The sequence below is a fragment of the Phoenix dactylifera genome, unplaced genomic scaffold, assembly GCF_009389715.1.
Source record: "Phoenix dactylifera cultivar Barhee BC4 unplaced genomic scaffold, palm_55x_up_171113_PBpolish2nd_filt_p 000667F, whole genome shotgun sequence".
Taxonomy (NCBI): Eukaryota; Viridiplantae; Streptophyta; class Magnoliopsida; order Arecales; family Arecaceae; genus Phoenix; species Phoenix dactylifera.
This window is the reverse complement of record NW_024068054.1, coordinates 1-19,115: the sequence shown is the minus strand read 5'-3', so window position 1 is coordinate 19,115 and position 19,115 is coordinate 1. Positions and strand designations below refer to the sequence as shown.

General features: G+C 38.7%; 1 protein-coding gene across 1 annotated transcript; it reads left to right on the top strand.

Annotated features, from left to right (window-relative positions):
* The first annotated feature begins 5,260 nt into the window (after positions 1–5,260).
* Positions 5,261–16,007, top strand: LOC120106860 (chaperone protein dnaJ GFA2, mitochondrial-like). Its single transcript, XM_039119962.1, is given in 19 exon segments — positions 5,261–5,579; positions 5,668–5,746; positions 5,886–5,954; positions 6,105–6,196; positions 7,128–7,211; positions 7,317–7,355; positions 8,695–8,814; positions 11,106–11,156; positions 11,264–11,351; positions 11,449–11,513; positions 11,619–11,693; positions 12,263–12,335; positions 13,317–13,408; positions 13,494–13,565; positions 15,107–15,163; positions 15,270–15,284; positions 15,286–15,317; positions 15,570–15,638; positions 15,735–16,007. Coding segments are annotated over 19 exon segments (1,365 nt in total). The 5' UTR covers positions 5,261–5,486; the 3' UTR covers positions 15,835–16,007.
* Positions 16,008–19,115: the final 3,108 nt, after the last annotated feature.

Sequence of the window (19,115 nt, the reverse complement as noted above, 5' to 3'; positions counted from 1 at the left end):
CGGCCGGCCGGATGGGATGCTTGGATCACGGAAGGCTGGGATTGGGTGATGCGGAGGATGAATGGATCGTCCGCGATGCTGGGGTTGAAATGGAGGGGCTGCGTGTCATCCGGGATGCTGGGGTTTCCTTCACGGACGCGGGATCGCTGCTCTTCCCTTCTTTGGGTGCCGGATTGGAAGCGGGATCGACGGGGAGGAGCCGATCGTGGAAGGGATCCGGTGCGGATCGGCTGGAACACGAGATGCTTGCTGGGAATCCGGAAGAATCACGGCCGGCCGGATGGGATGAGGAGGCGTTGATGAAGTGGAAGGAGGGATCTGCGGCTTGGATCCTGGCTGGAAGATGAATACGGACGGGATCTTGGGCTGCTTCACAGGCTGAGATCATGGCTTCGGAGTGGAGCTGAGATCACAAGGACGTTTATCACAGAAGAGGGCGCTGGGAGCGAGCAATCTTGGGATGCATCACCGGCTTCAAAGGAGGCGGAGTCGGACGCGGTTCTGTTTGGAAGGCTGATTTGGGAAGGAGCTGGGCTGTTGCGGAAGGAAGGAGGCGCATAGAGGGGCTTGAACCTTTGGCTTCACGGCTAAAGGGACTCTTTGAAACGGACGGCTGCGATGATGGCGTGATCCGTGGCTTGCTAGGAGGACTCGTTGATGATGCGGACGGAGTGGATTTATTTGGGATGTTGATGATTGGCTGGACGGATGGCCGAGAAGGAAATGATCGCGGGGCCTTGATGCGGGGCTGACTTGGTAGGTGACCTGATGGATAATGCAGGATCTCATACTTGTATGGCAGCTGGGGAATTTGTTGAGCTCGGGTTGCCGGGCATTGGGCTCAAATCCAATGTTATTGGGTCTCTTGGATTACTTGCACTCAAACACAAATACAACGTTAATTAGTTAATTTTATTATTAATGATTAATTATAATACTAATTAAAATGGTCTGATGATTGCACTTTTGTGCTCTCATCACAATACAACTCCCACACCAACGGAAGAGCAATCAAAATTCCAAAAGAATAGGGTGGCACTTTCACGACAAAAAATGGCTTTCTTTCTAACCAAGCTTCCTTCCCTTGTTTTCCTCCTTTTTATTTTGACTGCACAGATCCCACATGGGTTGGACCCAATGTGCCGTGCACAGCACATGCACGGGGGAGGTAAACCACAATCCCTTATTTGGAGTCCATGCCAACGAGTTCTGTGCAAAGCTCAAGCTCAAAATCCAAGCTTGCTGCTAAACTCAGAATGGCTCGAATAGACCTCATCTTTACAATTGAAGAGAAGATCTCATCAAAATAGATCATTTTCTTCTATTTGAAGCCTTTCACTACCAAGCCAGCTTTGTACTTTACTAATTTATCACCATCCTTCTTGAGCTCGAACACCAACTTGTTTTGTAATGCTTTCTTATTTTTAGGAAGTTCAACCAAATCATAAATATAATTCTTTTACAAGAAATTTATCTCATCCTGCATTGCCTCGTAACTATTTTTATCTTCATGATATTGGACTTGCTGAAAGCTTTTTGGTTCCCTCTCATTAGTAAATGAAGCATATTGTGAGCTAGGGTGCCTTATAGAAGGCTCGTGCTCTCTAGTAAATCTCTTAATCCGAGGTTCTACAACTTCTAGTAGAGGGGGTTGCTCCTCCTGCTCAACACCCTTAACATCTGGCACATGTTCATCATCAACTGCCGTTGGCTCATTTTCTTCACTATGCTCTTCTCTTGTACTTCTCTCCCATCTATGACCTTATTTGACAGAGAAGGGAATGGTGTAAAGTCAGAAATATCATTAACCACAACATTGGACTACACAGTCTTTTCAACATCAACTAAATTCTCATTCTCATGAAAGCTACATCTCTACCTTTAATAATCTTTTTCTTTTTTAAAGATCCATAATCTATAACAAAACTCAGCATCTCTAAAATCTAGAAATATAAATGGAATAGCTTGGTCATCTGGGGATGTCAAAGCTTCAAGGAACTGATGTGAGAAGGAAACCTTCTGTCCTGTCCACAATCTCTTAAGGATGTCAAAGCTTAGAGGGACTGATGGAGATATGTTAATTAGGTAGCAAGTACTATGTGCAGCTTCACCCCAGAATGGCTTTAGCAGCTTAACTATCCTTAGCATACATTTAACCTTCTCGATAATAGTGTGTTTCATCCTCTTTGCCACATTATTATATCGTGGGATGCCAAGGATTGTCTTTTCATATTTTATATCTCTCTATGAGGGCACTCCTTAAACTCTTTTAAAGTGTATTCACCTCCACTATGTAAAGACATTTCAAAAATTGTTGGGAATTGTATCTTAAATTTCAATCATCAGCATGTTGATGATTGAATTTTGTAAATGAATTGACAAATTAATAAAGTGTTATTTGGCATTATTCATCATTTCATTGTACATCTTCAAATGAACTTTTATATGATGAAGTCCTTAGAACTTGTTTTATGATAAATGAGGATTTATCTTCAAGTCCTTAAAACTGTTCGCGATCAAATGATATGCTGTTACTAGGATGGAGATGAAGGAGAAGAAGGAGGAGAGAAGGTGGCTGGCTCTCAGAATTTTTCAGAATTTAGAACCCTTTCTAAAGACCATCTGTGCAAAAATATGTTTCAACTATGGTATGAAATTTCTGAAAAAGCTTGAACACCTTATCTTTTAATTTTAAAAAATACATTTATACTTTCTATGAAGCATCATCAATAAAATTAACAAAATATTTGTTGTCACTTATCGACTCTACCTCAGTGGAACCACATTCATCAAAATAAATCATGTATATTTTTTTTTTTTTGAGGATTTGTGAAAACAAACTCCATGATGCTTGCCAAATAAATAATAATCACAAAGATTTAGTGGTGTACCTTTGGTGGAGGATACGAGGAAACACTTTGCCACAATATGCAACCCTTTCTTACTCATGTAAGCCGGCCTCTTGTGCCACAAATTTGGTGAAGTCTCATCCTTAATTTTAAACGTTCCATTTGTGCAAACCTTAATATGATTCTCATATAGTGTATACAACAGGCACTCCTTTTTGTAACTACTAGCAATCCTTAGTGAGTTTCCATCTTCCAATACTGAAATAATTCTCAAACGCTGCTCGATCCGTAGCACGAGTATAAATCGGACTAAGTGCAAGAAACATGTCTCACATCTTTTAAGTCAAGGTGCAACCAATACTAGTTTTTATACACATAGCACCAATTCCCATAATTGGTGCTCGACTGTTGTTACCCATCCTCATATAGCCAAAATCTCTTGCTTTGTACGATCTAAAGAACTCCTTTATGGGAGTGGTATAATGGGAAGCTGCAGAATCAATAACCCACTTAACATCATGGTCGGAAACATGATTGCACTCTTAATCTTTGAATGTGAGAACCACCATTTCCTTTTTTGACACATTTGCGGTAGTATTCTTATCATCTGTCTTTTTTCTGACTCTCTTTTTTTTTTCTCTACTTTAAAACCTATAATTTCATTTTAGATACCCCTCTTTGCTATAATGGTAGTATTTTCTGCCTTCTATTGACTTTTTGACCTACCTTTGGATATAGTTAATGCTACCTTTACTATTTTACGAATGAATTCATTTCTTATTCTATCTTCTCTTGTATTATTGTACATCCATCTCAATATTCTTATTTTGGCCATGGTCATCTTGTGCACATTTTGTATTCTAACTGCCTCATATTATATACCATAAAACATAGATGTTTATATGATGGCCTGTAAGATCTTTCTTTCAGCTTGGTAGGTATCTTATGATCATATAATATCTCAATTGCTTTTCTCCATTTCATCCAACCTGTTTTAATCCTATGGATGGTATTTTTGTGATCTCCCATTCCTTATGAATACTAATTATAAATACCAAAATTCTGACTCTTAGGAACTTCATGATCCTTCATTGTTACTCCACATTCATTTCTCCTTCTAATTTTATTAAAACAGCATTACATGTGTTCAATTTTGATCCTACCTAACCTAAAACTTTTGGATTTTTATGTGCTCCTCTATAATTCCAACTTGTGCCCAACCTTGATCTTAGTTTCATCTACTAAGGCATTACAAAATATGTACCAAGAAATATCATCTTGCATATATCTAACAAGCTCATTATAGTTCTCACATTAATACTGTTCCATGTTACATATCCTTCACCATATTAATATATCTAATGGAAAGTCATTTCTTTTCTAACACCCACCATGATCTTCTTTATAGACTCTATTATATTTTTTCTCTAAATCAATAAAAATTATTTGAAGATCTTATCTCTTTTCTCAATACTTCTATATTAATCTTTGAAGGAGAAAATAGTTTTCATAGTCAACCTTCTTGATATAAATTCATACTATAGTGCTCTTCCTCTATTCATTAATATCTTCTTGCTTTTTAGAATTTTATTAAATAAATTACTCAACCAAGTTACTCTCACATCAGTTAAATATACTGAAACCTCAATGTAGATTTCATTAGATTTAATCACTTTTCCTATTTTAATTTTTCCATAGCCCTCTTTGCCTTAGATATTCTAATTCTATACATATACTGAACATTTCATAATAAATTATATTATAATATATTTTATTATGACATGTACTATTATTTGTATAACAATATTAGTTTTAGTATTTTGTATTAATTATAATAATTCTTCAATATTAACCCTATAATTTAGTATTTAATATAGTGCTAATATAATATATTTATTCCATATTAATAAAATAAGATAGTAGGTTATCATAATATTATATCATAAATATTATTGTTTAATATTAGTATAAAATATTAATAATATATTATAACACATCATTATATGATATATTTTGTATTATATTCTTTAGTTAATTCGGTATATTGTATTGCTATGATGTAATTTATTATATAAATTAGATTATAACATCCTAAAGGTACTTTTGTCATTTCAGAGAACTTCTTATTCCAATTTTCAGATTATTTCAAAAATTTTGAAAACCAACAAAATTTTGTATAAGTATTCAGTATAACTTTGCCATCTAGTATAGCTTTCCTTTTTTGTGCTTTCCTTATGCTCTTTTCTTATTCCCACTTTCTTTATGCTCTTAAGAGATCTATGTCAATTGGCTAGTTTATGGGCCGCGCTGGCCCGGTTCATTGGCCTGCCAAAGCCCATGTCAGTAGGAGAAGTATCCAGAATTCTCCGCTCTTCTATATGAACCCCCAGAAGAAAGAGAAATACCCGACTGCTCCCCAAAAGCTCTCCTAGTTGCCCTAATTTGCCCCTACTGAGCGCGTTTCCCCTTCCTCGGTCCGCCCCGCCCCACGATCACAAAAGGGTCTCCTCCTTCCCCTCGCGTCCGTAGTCGCTCCCGCTCCTCCCAAGAACTCGGGCTCCAATCCCTCTCTTCTCGAACCGTACTAATGGAGACATCCCTCGAAATCGAGCTGTGATCGAGAGGTCTGCGTCGACGATGCGGCCCGCCGGCGCCAGGCTCGCCTTCTGGTGCGCTCGACGGATTCTGAGATCCAAGTTCCCACTCCTCCAGGAATCGCCAGTCCCTTCCGTGAGAGATCTCGCCCTCTTTTCTACCTTCTGGTGTTGTTTCTTCTCCGATTCGAGAGTTTCTTACCTCTGTTTTGTTTTCCCTGTAGCTTGAGGGTTCTTCTCGCCGGTTTGCTGCGGGGATTTGCAGTTCTTCTCGTGTTTTCGCGGATGGGAATTCCGAAACAGGTGCCTTGGGTTCCTTGCTTCGCTTTGTAATAAGTAGTGATAGAAAAAAATGTTTTTCCCCCTTTCCTTTGTTCATCTATATAATAAATTAGTAACTCTGGTTGCTTCGATTGAGCATGGATAATTATGAATTTTGCAGTCAAACGGAGGTTTGGAATTTCGAGAGGAACGTTTCAGGAACACTATTTTCCAATCAGGTCATTTCATGGTAAGCTGTAGTGCTTGCTGTACCTGTTTAGACGTCAGGTGTAATACCAAAAAGGAAAAAAAAAGACCTTTTCTTTCCGGGGAGGTAATCGGTGGATATATTGTTATTTTATTCTTACTTCTATTTATACCATTGTGTTGTGGCTTTTAGGAACAAGATCGATGTCCGCAAGGGACTACTATGAGATACTTGGAGTGAGCAAGAATGCAAGTGCTTCAGAAATCAAGAAAGCATATTATGCGGTGGGTTATAGGTTCTAATTGATCTCAATGACTGCTCGCCTGCAACTACTAGTGGGCACTATTCTCTTTTACAATTAGTTATCTAGTTGAAGAAGGACCTCAATTGTATAATATGTATGATCAAACGATAACAAGGATTGATTTGGCTATGACTAAATGTGTGACAAGATATGGGTAGTCTTTTATCTATCACATACTTTGCTTTGCTAGTTACCCTTCCAGCTAAAATTTTGAAACACAAAGTTGAAGATCTATATGCTAGGCTTGTAATATAACAGGTAATTGATAAGTGAAGCTGATGGGCATTCTTGTATCTTGCTTGAGTCAAAAAGCTCAACAGTTTCTGCTTATCGATTGTTAGAATTTTTCTTATTGTGAACCAACAAATTAATACTAAATATTAGCTCTTTATGCTGCTTTCTGATTGGTCAGCGTCTGGTTCATGGAACAAATCTTTAAGCTCTGACTTGGGTCTAGTGAAATGTAAAATGCTTTGCCTTATATCATATGTTATGTTACTAGAGTTGTGTCTTGATGTATCTATTTACATTCTATATGCCACTGAAATCAGCAAAGGAATTTTCTGATCAGGAACAATATAATTATTTTGAAAATAAAATTTTGCAGCGAGAGATTGATATGTGTGCTGCTGCTTTGCAAGAATCTAAATTTATAGATATTGTTGTTGCCGTTACAACTAGTTTTTCTTGCGGACGTAGATTTGATAGGCTTTCTGTCAACAATACTTTTCATGATTCTTTTGACCCATTTCATTAGTCTATTTGGTAGCAGATTGACAAAACTCTTTCTTTCCTGTCTTTATTTGTTGAAATTTTATTCTATAATCTGCTTAGAGGAAAGATTTTTTTGGCGTAAATTGTGGATTTATTTCTGTATATCCTGCCTATCTTCACTCTTTCATTTTCTGCAGCTTGCAAAGAAGCTACATCCTGATACAAATAAAGAAGATGCTGATGCTGAAAAGAAATTCCAAGAAGTTCAGCGTGCTTATGAGGTAATTTGATTTAGGATGAGGTTTTGGCCACGTTATATAGGTTAGTCATTTAGTTGTCCATTTCTGTTTGTAAGACTAAGTGGGCATTAATTTTCTGTTTTTCAGGTCTTAAAAGATGAGGAAAAGCGTTCGCTTTATGACCAGGTGCTTAGTTGTATTTGTTCTGTTTGCATTGATTATTGGGCAACCTTATTTTAGTATGGCTTAGTACTTGGTGCATAAAATTCTGATCATGTAAAAGAGTTATGTATTTTTGGGTAATTTTTGCTTGGTTCAAACATAATCAAATTCCTAAGGAGTTAAGAGTAGACAGCGAATGGTCTAGATGGATGAAATTCGTAGTGTTAACTAATATATTGGTGTAGGTTTAAGCTTAATTTTTTTCTTTAGAGTTATGTTAAACATGATTACAATATAAATTTGCTTTGAGGTAGTCAATTATGGCTAATACTGCATGCACATGCATGGATAGTATAACAATAAAACAATGCAGGTTTGGCTTTATGATGCTAGTAACAAAGCCCTTTTTAGTAAACTTGATGCAGCATAGTGAATGTAATCTTAATAGGAAGAGTAGGGATAATTTAAGACTGATGTATGACACAAAGAGCAAAGCATAGGCAATCGGGGAGGTTGTCCTGCAAGAAAACCCTCTGGCAGATATTTCTCTGCGAATAACAACAATTTCGAGGTTAGTGATATTTTATTGGATATCAGCTAGTGATATGTTACGTGATATGTTGAGAAGATTTTCAGAATTTTTCTTTATACCAACAAAACTACATACTTGTTACAATAGCTTCTTTCTCCAACCTTCTCTCTTTGAGAGTTCCTTAATAGTTCAATAATGAATATCTTTTTAAAAGCCATTCACTCTTAAAGCATCTGCAGATGTGCATGTGTGCAGGGGTGTTTATGTTAGTTCTTTTCATGCTTCTAGCAGCATGACCTGTGAAGTCGCTTACAATGGTCCAACCAAATCTATCCTAGCAAATGGCCTTCACCTGAAGAGTGTGCCTTTCCCTTTCCCTTAAATTCTTCTTTTGATTTCTTGAGCTTGCCTCTCTTTTACAGAAAGGAATATCTGCAATGCTTGATTTTCCATATTCTTATTCCCTTCCTGAATTTTCCAACATTGTGGTCTTTGAAATGCAGAGCAACCACCAATGCAAGCACTTATTCTTTTATGATATTAAAAGAGATGTTATTAGATTCTCATATTCTGTATGACTTCTAAGCAAATTCCTGTATTTCCTAGTATTTTTTTTGAGTAGTTATGTCCATGTTGGTGCTTGGTTTGGGATGCACTTTGGTCAGTGTTTTTCTCCTCTTGGGATATATAACTAAAGATCAAGGATAAGCAGTTGGCTATGAATATTAGCTTATACATATGTTCACTTTGTCTCTCCTGCATGGTTCCCTGTTTAAGTTTCACTCTGCATTAAGTGTAACTTACAATATGTATTTATGGGCATCCTGACAGGTTGGTCCTGATGCATTTGAACAAGCTGCTTCAGGAGGTGGTCCTGGTGGACCATTTGGAGGTGCTGGATTTGGCAACCCATTTGAAGACATATTTAGTGGTGGTGGGGGAATGAATGATGTATGTATACTTTGCAGAGCAATATCATACTTTTTTCTTTCTATGAATAGTGAATCTATATACTTTCATCTGTCAAATGACCTTGAGGCGTGCATGTGCATGCATTTTTCTTATTAGTTATTGACATGCTATGGCCTTGAGGATAACCATATGGGGGCAAGTTTTCACAGGCCAACTTCATATTGTACTCCCTTAGACAACAGAAGTTGATTTGATGCCTTTAATTTTGTTATTAAACACCTTCTTTTGTTCACTTTGCTGCTTATATGTTTTGAGGTTGTACAATTGATTAACAACTTTGCAACTGGTTGACTTATTATGTTGCAGATTAGTTGAACCTATATATTAGTTGGTAGACATGATTATCTGCAACCTTGAGGTTAGGTTAGCTACTGCAAAATAATTTAGCTATAGGTTTAAAATTTCTGTTTGGGTAGTTCCAAGAAAGGAAGATGCTTGTTAGTGGTTAATGACACAAATATGAAGTAAGTGAAACTTTCTTCTTCTTTCCCCTCATTTTGGTTGTATGCATCCAGAAGATTTAATAATTTGATTTTTTTGGTTTGATGTCTTGAGTAATCATGTTTTCTACTCTTCAAGCATGCGTCCATGTTGTCATCATCACCTCCCTGTCTCTTCATGATTCAGTCTTTTAATGAATATCTCTTTTGTTCCGTTCCCTTAAACTGATTATGTGGAAGCCTAAGTGGTGGAGTAAGCATCTTCCATCCATACAATGGAGAGGGAAAGAGAATTTTAGAGTAAGCATCTTGCATCCATACAGTGGAGAGGGAAAGAGAATTTTATGTAGTAGGGGTTATGATGAATTTATTATTTCCCAAGAAACTTTACTTTCACTTCTGGATTTGCTTTTAGGGTATCATGTCATATATATACTTTTTAGCTCACTGAAATCTAGGATGGATATATGCAATAACCTTGACGAGATGCATGCCAGGTTTGCACATGTGGCAGTTTTGATTTTATGCAAATGTTTTGAGGGTTGGTTTAGTCTAAGCTAGGGCATTTGACATGATTCTTGTTGAAAATCTTAGGTCAGATCTGATGGGCAATGGTTGTTTTGAGGTTGTTTGGATCAGGTATATTTTCTATGTTTTAATATCCCATCCAAATCAGTAGCTTGGCTTTTTATTTGCATGAGGCTCAATCCATCAGTCCATGATCTTTTTGGTTGTCCTTGGGAAACAATATTTGAAAATTTTGTCAAAAAGAGTTTTTTGATCAGTTGGTTTTTGGGTTTTTGGGGTAGTCTTGTGGTGTTTAGAAATCTGGGGAGGTACTCGTGAGGGTCTGGTACATGAAAGATGCAGACGCAACATAATGTTGAATTTTCTAAGTGGTTAATACACAGTAATATATAGGAAGCAAATGCTTATATATGTACTTAAGTAGCATTTTTTTTGACTTAAAACATCATCATGCATGTAGTTGTGTTGTTATAAACTTAATTGGATCTATGATCACTAGATCTGTACAGGGGCCGGGCTTGGCCAGGCTTTGCCCAAAGGTCAACTCAATTTACTTAGTCTTGTTACAGGCACAGCCTGGCTCAGCCTTCGGGCCTACCTTCCATGCCCAAGCTTGGCCCTTACACAGGCTTTGAGCATCGGGCCCGGCATCAGGCATAGCCAGGCCTTGGGCTTCCTAACCATTTTCCCCCCTTTAAGAATATACAGAAGTACTTTAAGGATGTTAAATGTGAATAGTTAAGTATTGCCAACAACTTACAACATATCTATCATCCCATTAAGTTTACATGTCGACAAAAATCATCAAATGTAAACAAACGACACAGAAATTTTTGAGTCAGGCCGGGCTTGGGCTGGTCTTTATTCCGAGCCTGGCCTGTTTATTAAGCAGGCCAAGATTCCACTCCTAGCTCAGCCAAAACCTTGGTCCAAGCCCGTCCAAAAGGCTGTAGGCTTACTTGAGTGGGTAGGGCGGGCTGCTTGGCTTATGAGCTGGTCTAATGACTGTGCATATGCTTGTTGTTATGGCTAATGAAGGACTCTTGGGTCTGAAATATGAAGCTGGATCTTGACTCTGTATCACCGTCAAGCTTACAGCTCCATCCAAAAATTATCCTGCAGCACATGGCTTGTGAGGGACGCTGTTTTCATTCTACTAGCATAGGTGTCACATATTATTGATTTCGCCCCAACATTTTAAATTTTCCTAGTTGCACATCTTTGACATGGAAGTGCCTACATTTTTTTTTGCAATAATTTAAGGATCTGATTCTGATATGTTCATAATTCTGTGGGAGTCAGTTCTTCAAGAACATCTTCAGAGATAGAGACTTTGGTGGACAAGATGTCAAGGTTTATTCTTTTTCCCTTTACTGTTTTATTTCCATACCAGGTATGCTAATATGTTTTGCTTGTCCCAATTGTCTCACCATCATCTTTCTATCACTTTTTTCTTGTAGGTTTCTCTTGAAATTTCATTCATGGATGCAGTCCAAGGGTGCACCAAAACAGTGGCATTCCAAACTGCGGTACCCTGTGGAGCTTGTGGTATGACGAATGCTCCTGTCGAGAAAGTTAACATAGAAATTGATGGGTGATTTCTGTGAGATAATATCGGAAACATTAATTGATTATCTTTTTGCAGATGGGACTGGCGTCCCTCCTGGAACAAGACCTGAAACATGTAGGCCTTGCAGAGGCTCAGGAATGGTGAGACTCCAATAGGAACATTTTATGTTTCTCATTTTTGGTTTATATCTTATTTGAGCCAGAATCTTATGCAGTCAAGGGTTGATATCATATCATATGTTGCAGATTTTCATGCAAAATGGCCCCTTCAGGTTGCAGACAACTTGTTCTCACTGTGGAGGGTCCGGGAAAACTGTGAAGGTACGATCTTTTATCATGCATCTTTTGCATTATCAAGAATAACGCTGTAGTCGTGATCGTAAAAAACTTTGGATTGTTTTTTAATATCTTGTATGTATCTAGCCTTCTTACTTTCTATGTTAAAGAATCTCTGCTTAAGGAATAGTGAAAACCTATGATGTTGGAATTCTCATTATTGTGATATCTTCAAAAAAGGCTTCTGAATGCCAAGAGTTGGGAATGGAGAAATTTTGATATGGTTTGTGGGAAAACTAAAAGTGGATATGAAAAATATGTAGAGGTCAAATAAGTGATGATTAGAGGAATTAGATACCGGTATGAAGTTGAGTAAAAGATGATCCTCTGCAAAGTTGAAATGGCGAGAGAAGAGCTAAGAATCTAATGAAAATTAAGTCGAGGAGGAATCTATAGGCAAAAGGAAATTACCCAACAATTATTTGCTATTTGAGCAAGTATTGGATCAATGAACTTCTTGTCATCTTTCTTTGCATTAAATTTTTGTCTTCTTTATCTTCATGCTTAATTTTGTTTTGCTGATTGAATCCCTAACTTCTATATTTTGTGACTAGAATCTCTGCAAGTCGTGCAAGGGACAGAGAGTTGTGAGAGGAACAAAATCAGTCAAGCTGGATGTGATGCCTGGTATGTTTGAATGTTGTAAAGATAATGGACATGTAGCTTGTAACTTTATCATCTTATGTTGTAAATTTGTTCCTTTTGATTATACCTGATTTATCTCATGAACTGGTAATAGTTGTTTGGGTGTTTTCGTTAGAAAGTTGGTTCAACATTTTTGAATTATAATTCCCAAGATGGGCTTGAGTGATGTACAGATCAAGTTGTCTTGTGTAAGGAACTTGACCTCAGCTCTTATCGAATTTAAAAATATATTAACTGAGGTGCTCTCATCTTCCTATGACATACAATTCCATGTGTTCTATTTTTAACCAATCTGAGTTCTCAAGTACTTCAAAATCGATATCATTGAGAAAAAATTATACTAAATATTTCTACAGGGCCCTCTTTGACCATGTTGATGAATAGAGAAACGTCTAGGCTTTACTGTGTTGACTCATAGACATTTATCAGACTCTGGCTTCATCTATACGTCTATGAATGCTCCAAGGAAATCTTGCATCAATGAACTAGCAGCAAAGGAGTTAAGATGATGTGCGTTACATCCGAACAGTCAAAGTCCTGATTTATCTCAAGCTATTAGAAGTTTTTTTTATAGGAATGTGCAATATTTACATGGTTTTGTTACTTAATTTTTTTAAAAAATTGTTGGGGGTGAGAGGTTGGGTTTTTCTATAATGATTTTCTGTTTATTGTTTCTGAGATTGCTGGTATTGTATCTTTGCAGAACTGTTGTAGAGAATTTAATGTTTCTAACAATGAACATGGCTTGTTACATGAAAATATCATTATTGACCTGCCACCATATCATATTCTTTTTATGGACTAAACGACTGTTAGTTTTTACACTTGATAATCTTTATGCCTTAATATTTCTATCCTTCAAAATGTGTTGCTGCCCTGTTGCTCATACTATACTGTATTATTATTATTTTTCTAGTAACAACTTATGGGGTGCTCTACAATTTTGTATTATATTACATGCAGGAGTGGATGATAATGAAACTATAAAAATTTATAGAAATGGTGGAGCAGATCCTGAGGGTGGTCAGCCTGGTGATCTTTATGTTACTATCAAGGTAAACGTCTTCAAATTATTGTGTTATATATATGAATGATAAACTGACAATAGATGTGCTAATCCCTGCAATTCATTTTTTTAAGGTTCGAGAGGATCCTGTTTTCCGAAGAGAGAAAGCTGATATCCATGTGGATGCGGTCCTAAATGTCACTCAGGTAATTAAAACATCCTTTGTGCTAGCCAACAAATGGAGAGCCTGCTTTGGATGTTCAAATGGAAATGCCTTCAATTAAAATATATAAAAAATGGAGCATCATCTTTTCTTATTCCTGTTCATACTGAGTTGCTTGATATTCTCCTTGGAGAAACTAAGTCCACCAAATTCCTGGACTTGGAATGGGATGGTTTTTGACTTTCTTATGCTTTTTTCTCTATTGGTTGATAAGAAAATTTTGCAACTTTGCAGCCTTGTTTTTTCCCAGAAAAAAATTCACTTTATAATAAGAATACCAAATTAGGATAAAAATGTTAATAATCATATTCATACTACTACTGCTACTGCTAATGAGACTGTGAATCCGGCTACCTTGTTGGCTTATCCATTGAATAAGTTTGTGAGTGGATTCTATTTAGCTCGATTAAGCTTTATATAATAATAGATTCTAGCACATGTGATGCATGTGCCAGAAACCCCGGTACTTTCTTTTTTGTCTTTTTTTGGGTGAGATGTGCCCATGGGGTAAAGATGGAAGGAAACACATATCTTGTGTGTGCACATGTATCTGTTTTCTTTCTTCTTTTTGTTTTTTTTGGCTATTTTGGGAAGAACTAAAACCATGTTATTTTTGGGAAACGTGGTTTCAAATTGTCTTATTTTTTTGGGAAGCTTTGAAACATTTAGAAGTTTTTTTTTGAATAAAAAAGAACTGCAATGGGGAGTCTTTTCAAAAAAAATGTTAGATTTTTTTCCTTTTTATTTTTGTTTTTCTTTTTTTGTGTAATTTGGTGGGGGCCTAGAGGCGTGCAAGTAAAAGATTCGTATTTTTTTTTCATTTTTGTGTGTGTTTTTTTCTTCTTTTTTTTTTTTGGGGGGGGGGGGGGGGTCGGTTCCGAGGCTTGAGGCATGCAGGTAAAAGAATGTATAGGTGAGATTTATTTTATTTTATTTTATTTTTGGGGAATGCTGAAGCTCAGCTTCAAGCCTGGGGGCGGGTGCATGAAGCTGATGTCCATGCTACATATCATATATAATGTGTTGCATTGGTTTTCTTTTTGGCATGCCATATGGTGGTTCTGGGCTAGAGGGAAGGGATTTGGATGGTACATATCTGTGTGTCTGTCTATTTACATAATTTTTTTTTTTTTCCTTTTGTTTGTCAATTGATGGCGTACATCTTCAAGCCACAAAGGTTGGCCTCCAAACCTTTTCAATCATATATTAGTAGATATTTATATCCTCATTAGCAGTTCCTAGTTATGTTTTATATCTCATTTGTTTCTAGATGATCTCAATTGTTAGCTGAAAACGTGACATTGCTAAGAAATATTAGAATGTGATCTAACAGAGCTTTTAAAGAAACAATGGAGTATCTTCAAGCCATGTGCTAGTTCTATTAATTGAATGGCTGATGTGCTATTATCTAGCAGTTTGTGTGCAACCTAATATTAATCAACTTGATCACGAACATGATCTGGTATATAACCAAGTTGTTCTTGATCGTTGCATCCTCACTCCACCAATGATTCAAATTTGCAGGCAATATTGGGAGGAACCATTCAAGTGCCAACTCTCACTGGGGATGTTGTTCTCAAGGTATGTCTGAATCATCTGTCTTATAGATTTGGAGTTTAATCATTTGCATCGAGTGAAAATTTGTTAAAATCCATGAAGCATGTTAAAAGTGTGTTAATGTTTGCAGGTTCGGCCTGGTACGGCAACCTGGTCAGAAGGTCGTTTTGAGGGGGAAAAGGTAACCATGCCATGAATGGATTAAAAATCTTTTTTCCCTTGTGGAACTATATTTTAAAATATCAAATATGAATATCTTACTGGCATTTACTTGCATTTTAAGCTCTGCTACTGATTTGTGTAAGGAAAACATCATATTCCATGGAATTTGTAATGTTTGCCGGTTCATCACCATTTTATGCAATAGATGCCATCCTTCATGTTCTTTAGCCTTTTAACTGAAACCTAATAAATACCATTGGTGAAATGTAGGGATAAAGACAAGGAACTCTTCGTATTATGGGGACCAATATGTTCATTTTAATGTCAGCATCCCTGTGTAAGTTCCTTTCTTTCAGGCATGGTTAATCACTTTCTTGGCAGCGTTCTTGGTTTCTTAGATTGTCTTTTACTGGATTGTTTCTTTGTTGAGCAGGAATTTGACACAGAGACAGCGTATGCTAATTGAGGAGTTTGCAAAAGAGGAGCAAGGAGAATATGAGAAGGGTGATGCAGCCGCAGGAGCATCAGGATAATCATGCCACTATTTGGTTAGTAAGTATGAAGTAGACAGCTCGAATTAGAATTTTTTCATTGGAGAAATACAGGCCTTCTCTGGTCTTAGTTTTGTACCGGATGTATTGTTTTAACCTCCAATAACATTATATGATAATTAAACCTGTTTATCCCATCCAAAGGGAAAAAACGATATTATATACGCTAATTACAAGCAGCATTCATATATGGATCTGAGATTTGTACATATACATCTGTGTCATGAATTAAGGGCCAAGATCTAAATCTTGTGGTTTGTGCATCAAAATCAAACCCCGGCATTTCTTTTATTAGTGTTTTGTTTCATTGTTTGGCTCTATTGATGTGTTTATGCTTATACCTGTTTCCCGTATAAATGTAACGCGTGGAAGATTTTGGGCCTGGAGCTCGGCTACACTTGTTGCATCCGCCATGACTATTGACAATCAGGTGCTGGTGTATTATTGGAAAAGTTTACATCTTGGTCAACTTTTAAATTGATGTCTGAGGGGTCACTGGGGTGGAGAATGGAGATTGGCATCTCAAATTAAGATTATGGTTTTTCGTTAAGTATCGTGGGGTGTCGGGTGTTTGTAACGTTGCTTTCTTGTCTTCATTTATAATGAATTTTTGAATATTCGGATATTGCTTCAAAGCTATCATGAATTTTTGTCATGGTGGTCAGCTGGTTCAAGTTTGTCGGCGTTTAATAAATTTCTGGCTGTCGAATCCCTTATCACCCCAGGTATTGGCTTAGATCTTATGCTTTTGGGGAGAGAATTGGGCCCCATGACCATGATCAGATGTTTGCCCGAAGAGATAGAGGAAATTTTTGCCAGTGTTTGGGGAAATTTCAGGATTTAGGGAACTCTTAGTTCTGTCCCTGGACCTGTTTTATTTTTTGGGAACATCATCAGCTTCTCCCCTTTAAATTCTCCGCGTTCTCCACATTCATTTTATATTTTCAACGCTCTTTACTCCAAAGCTCTCCCGTGATGCGATGATCTCTAGATCATCGAAAGCTAATCAGTCCACGGTGCAGTTTCACGTCTTTACAATCGATGAAGGTACAATAAGGGGCGATCGATCTATCAACGTACAACGTGGATAAGTGACAAACAAGAAATCAGATGCTTTGCGACTTTGACGTGACATGCAGAGCTCTGCAATTGCCTAGTTCCATACCTATTCTGATGAGTAATAGTTGATGAGTTTAAAGCAGTTAACAGATAGATGGCTTGCAAAATACATCATCAATTATTTTACTAACGATATAATGACGGAAGGACTGAGGTTTTGCTTGGCAAGAACTTTTGATGGGTTAGAGAGGTACTTTCTGACCTCCAAAAATACTTTTGGATGGAATAGAGATATTAGGTAAAAAATTGAAAAGTTATTTTTTGTTAGAAAACTAAAATAGCTTTTTGAAAAGAGCTTCGAAATAGAGCTTTTTTGAAGACACTTTTAGCATGCATCGAAAAATAATATCTTTTAGGCTCTCCATCGTCTATTCCTTCTAAAGCGTCTCTGTCTCTGTCTCTCGACACCAATAACGAGACGTGAAGAATCGACTGTTTGAGACAGATAATAGATGGTGGTACAAAAGAAAATTAAGGTTCTTATCCTTACAGCCTTTGGAGAAAGAAACCCGCGTCTAAGGTCCCAAAGTGCACGTCACCGGACTAGGTTCTGTATGCAGCAAATGTGTTTTCATGCTTTTTACAGTTTAACCGTGTATTGGGTGGCAACTCTTTACCCTCGTTCCCCTCAGAGGGTAAGTCTAGGCTTTGGGCCTTCATTGAATTTCGTGTCGATTTCTCCTTTCCTTATCTTCTCTGCAGGAAAAACAAAATGTTTCCTAGTAAAAAAGCATCTCCAGGTATTGGCAATTTTCTCCCAGATGTGTTTTCCTTCATGGAAATTGTTGGGGGAATATGGTTTTTTCCCCCCCAGTGACACAATTACCCCTAAGGAGTCGCACAACCGCCGACCTTGGACAGCCGAAGTCGGCGTCCGACCTCGAAACATCCGACCTCAGAACCTCCGACCCGGAAAACTCCCGACACCCGAGGTCTATTCTTGTCAACCACCTACTACGGCCGTAACCCCTCCGAGGTCCGGCCGAGGGCCATGTCCTGCCCACTGCCCCGGCATTTATTGCGCATGACCCCTGCAAACCCCCCAGTTCACTAAACAATTAATGCGGATCTCCGGCTTACTCCACCATTAATGCGCGTGGCTCCTGTTATCTATGGACCCGCAACTCTCTACGGCAAGTCAGCCCAGCAGAGTCCAATCAACGATGATAAGTCTCTGATCTTGGCCATACCTTCGACATCAATGCAATGATTCGCCCCGATCGCGTGTTACCTCGGGTACGTACGACGACCTCACCTCCGACATCAATGCAATGATTCCACCTGATCGTGCGCCAATCTGAGCAACATGCCGAGCCCGTACAGTGACCTCGTCCCATCACCATCTCCAGGTAAAACCAACCCCTCCTATAAAAGGGGGGCCCTTGGCTACCTCAGAGGGAGGGGTTGGAAGAACTCACGCACGTCTACAAACACCATGTTTCTTCCTTCTTGCCCACACAAATTGCCCCCCTTCTGACTTGAGGCTCTCTGGCTACAGGGGTCCGGCGCCGGCAAGAACCCGCAGCCACCGGCGCTTTTCATGCCAGGCACACAGGAACGGAGGACCGCCGGCCCAGCCGAACGGATCCGCCGCTCCCCATGTGAGGACTTGGCCGCTCTCTCTCATTCGACCGAACAAGATCGGCCCCGGGTCCAATTCTCAGCAACAGTTGCGCGCTAGAGGAAGGGACCGAGTAGCGATCATGAAGTGAGAAGCAAGGGAGCCTCCAACATCTCCCGGCATCCCCCATAGAATTCTGGACATTCCGTCCAGAATTCGCCTACTCCGGCTGACCCGGTTCCTCAGGTCCAGCCGGAACAGTTTAATGCCCTGGTACAGCAAGTCCAGGCCCTGGCCGCCGCCGTTCAAGGCCTGCGGCGCGAGGAGGCCTTACCAACGCTCCCCCGCAGGCCCAGGTCCTGCCGGAATTCCTCCCAACGGCCCGGTCTTCCCAGGCCAAATTTGCATGGCTCCTCCAGAGCCAACAACGAAGAGCGGACTTCCCCCAGAGAGAGCTACCGGGGGAAGATCTCAACAGAAGACCCCAACCCTCTGAGGCTGAGTCAGCCCCAGACCACCGTGAGCCGGAGCAGACCACGGCGACAATCCCACGGGTTGGGGAGCTCGACAGGAAAGTTGAGCA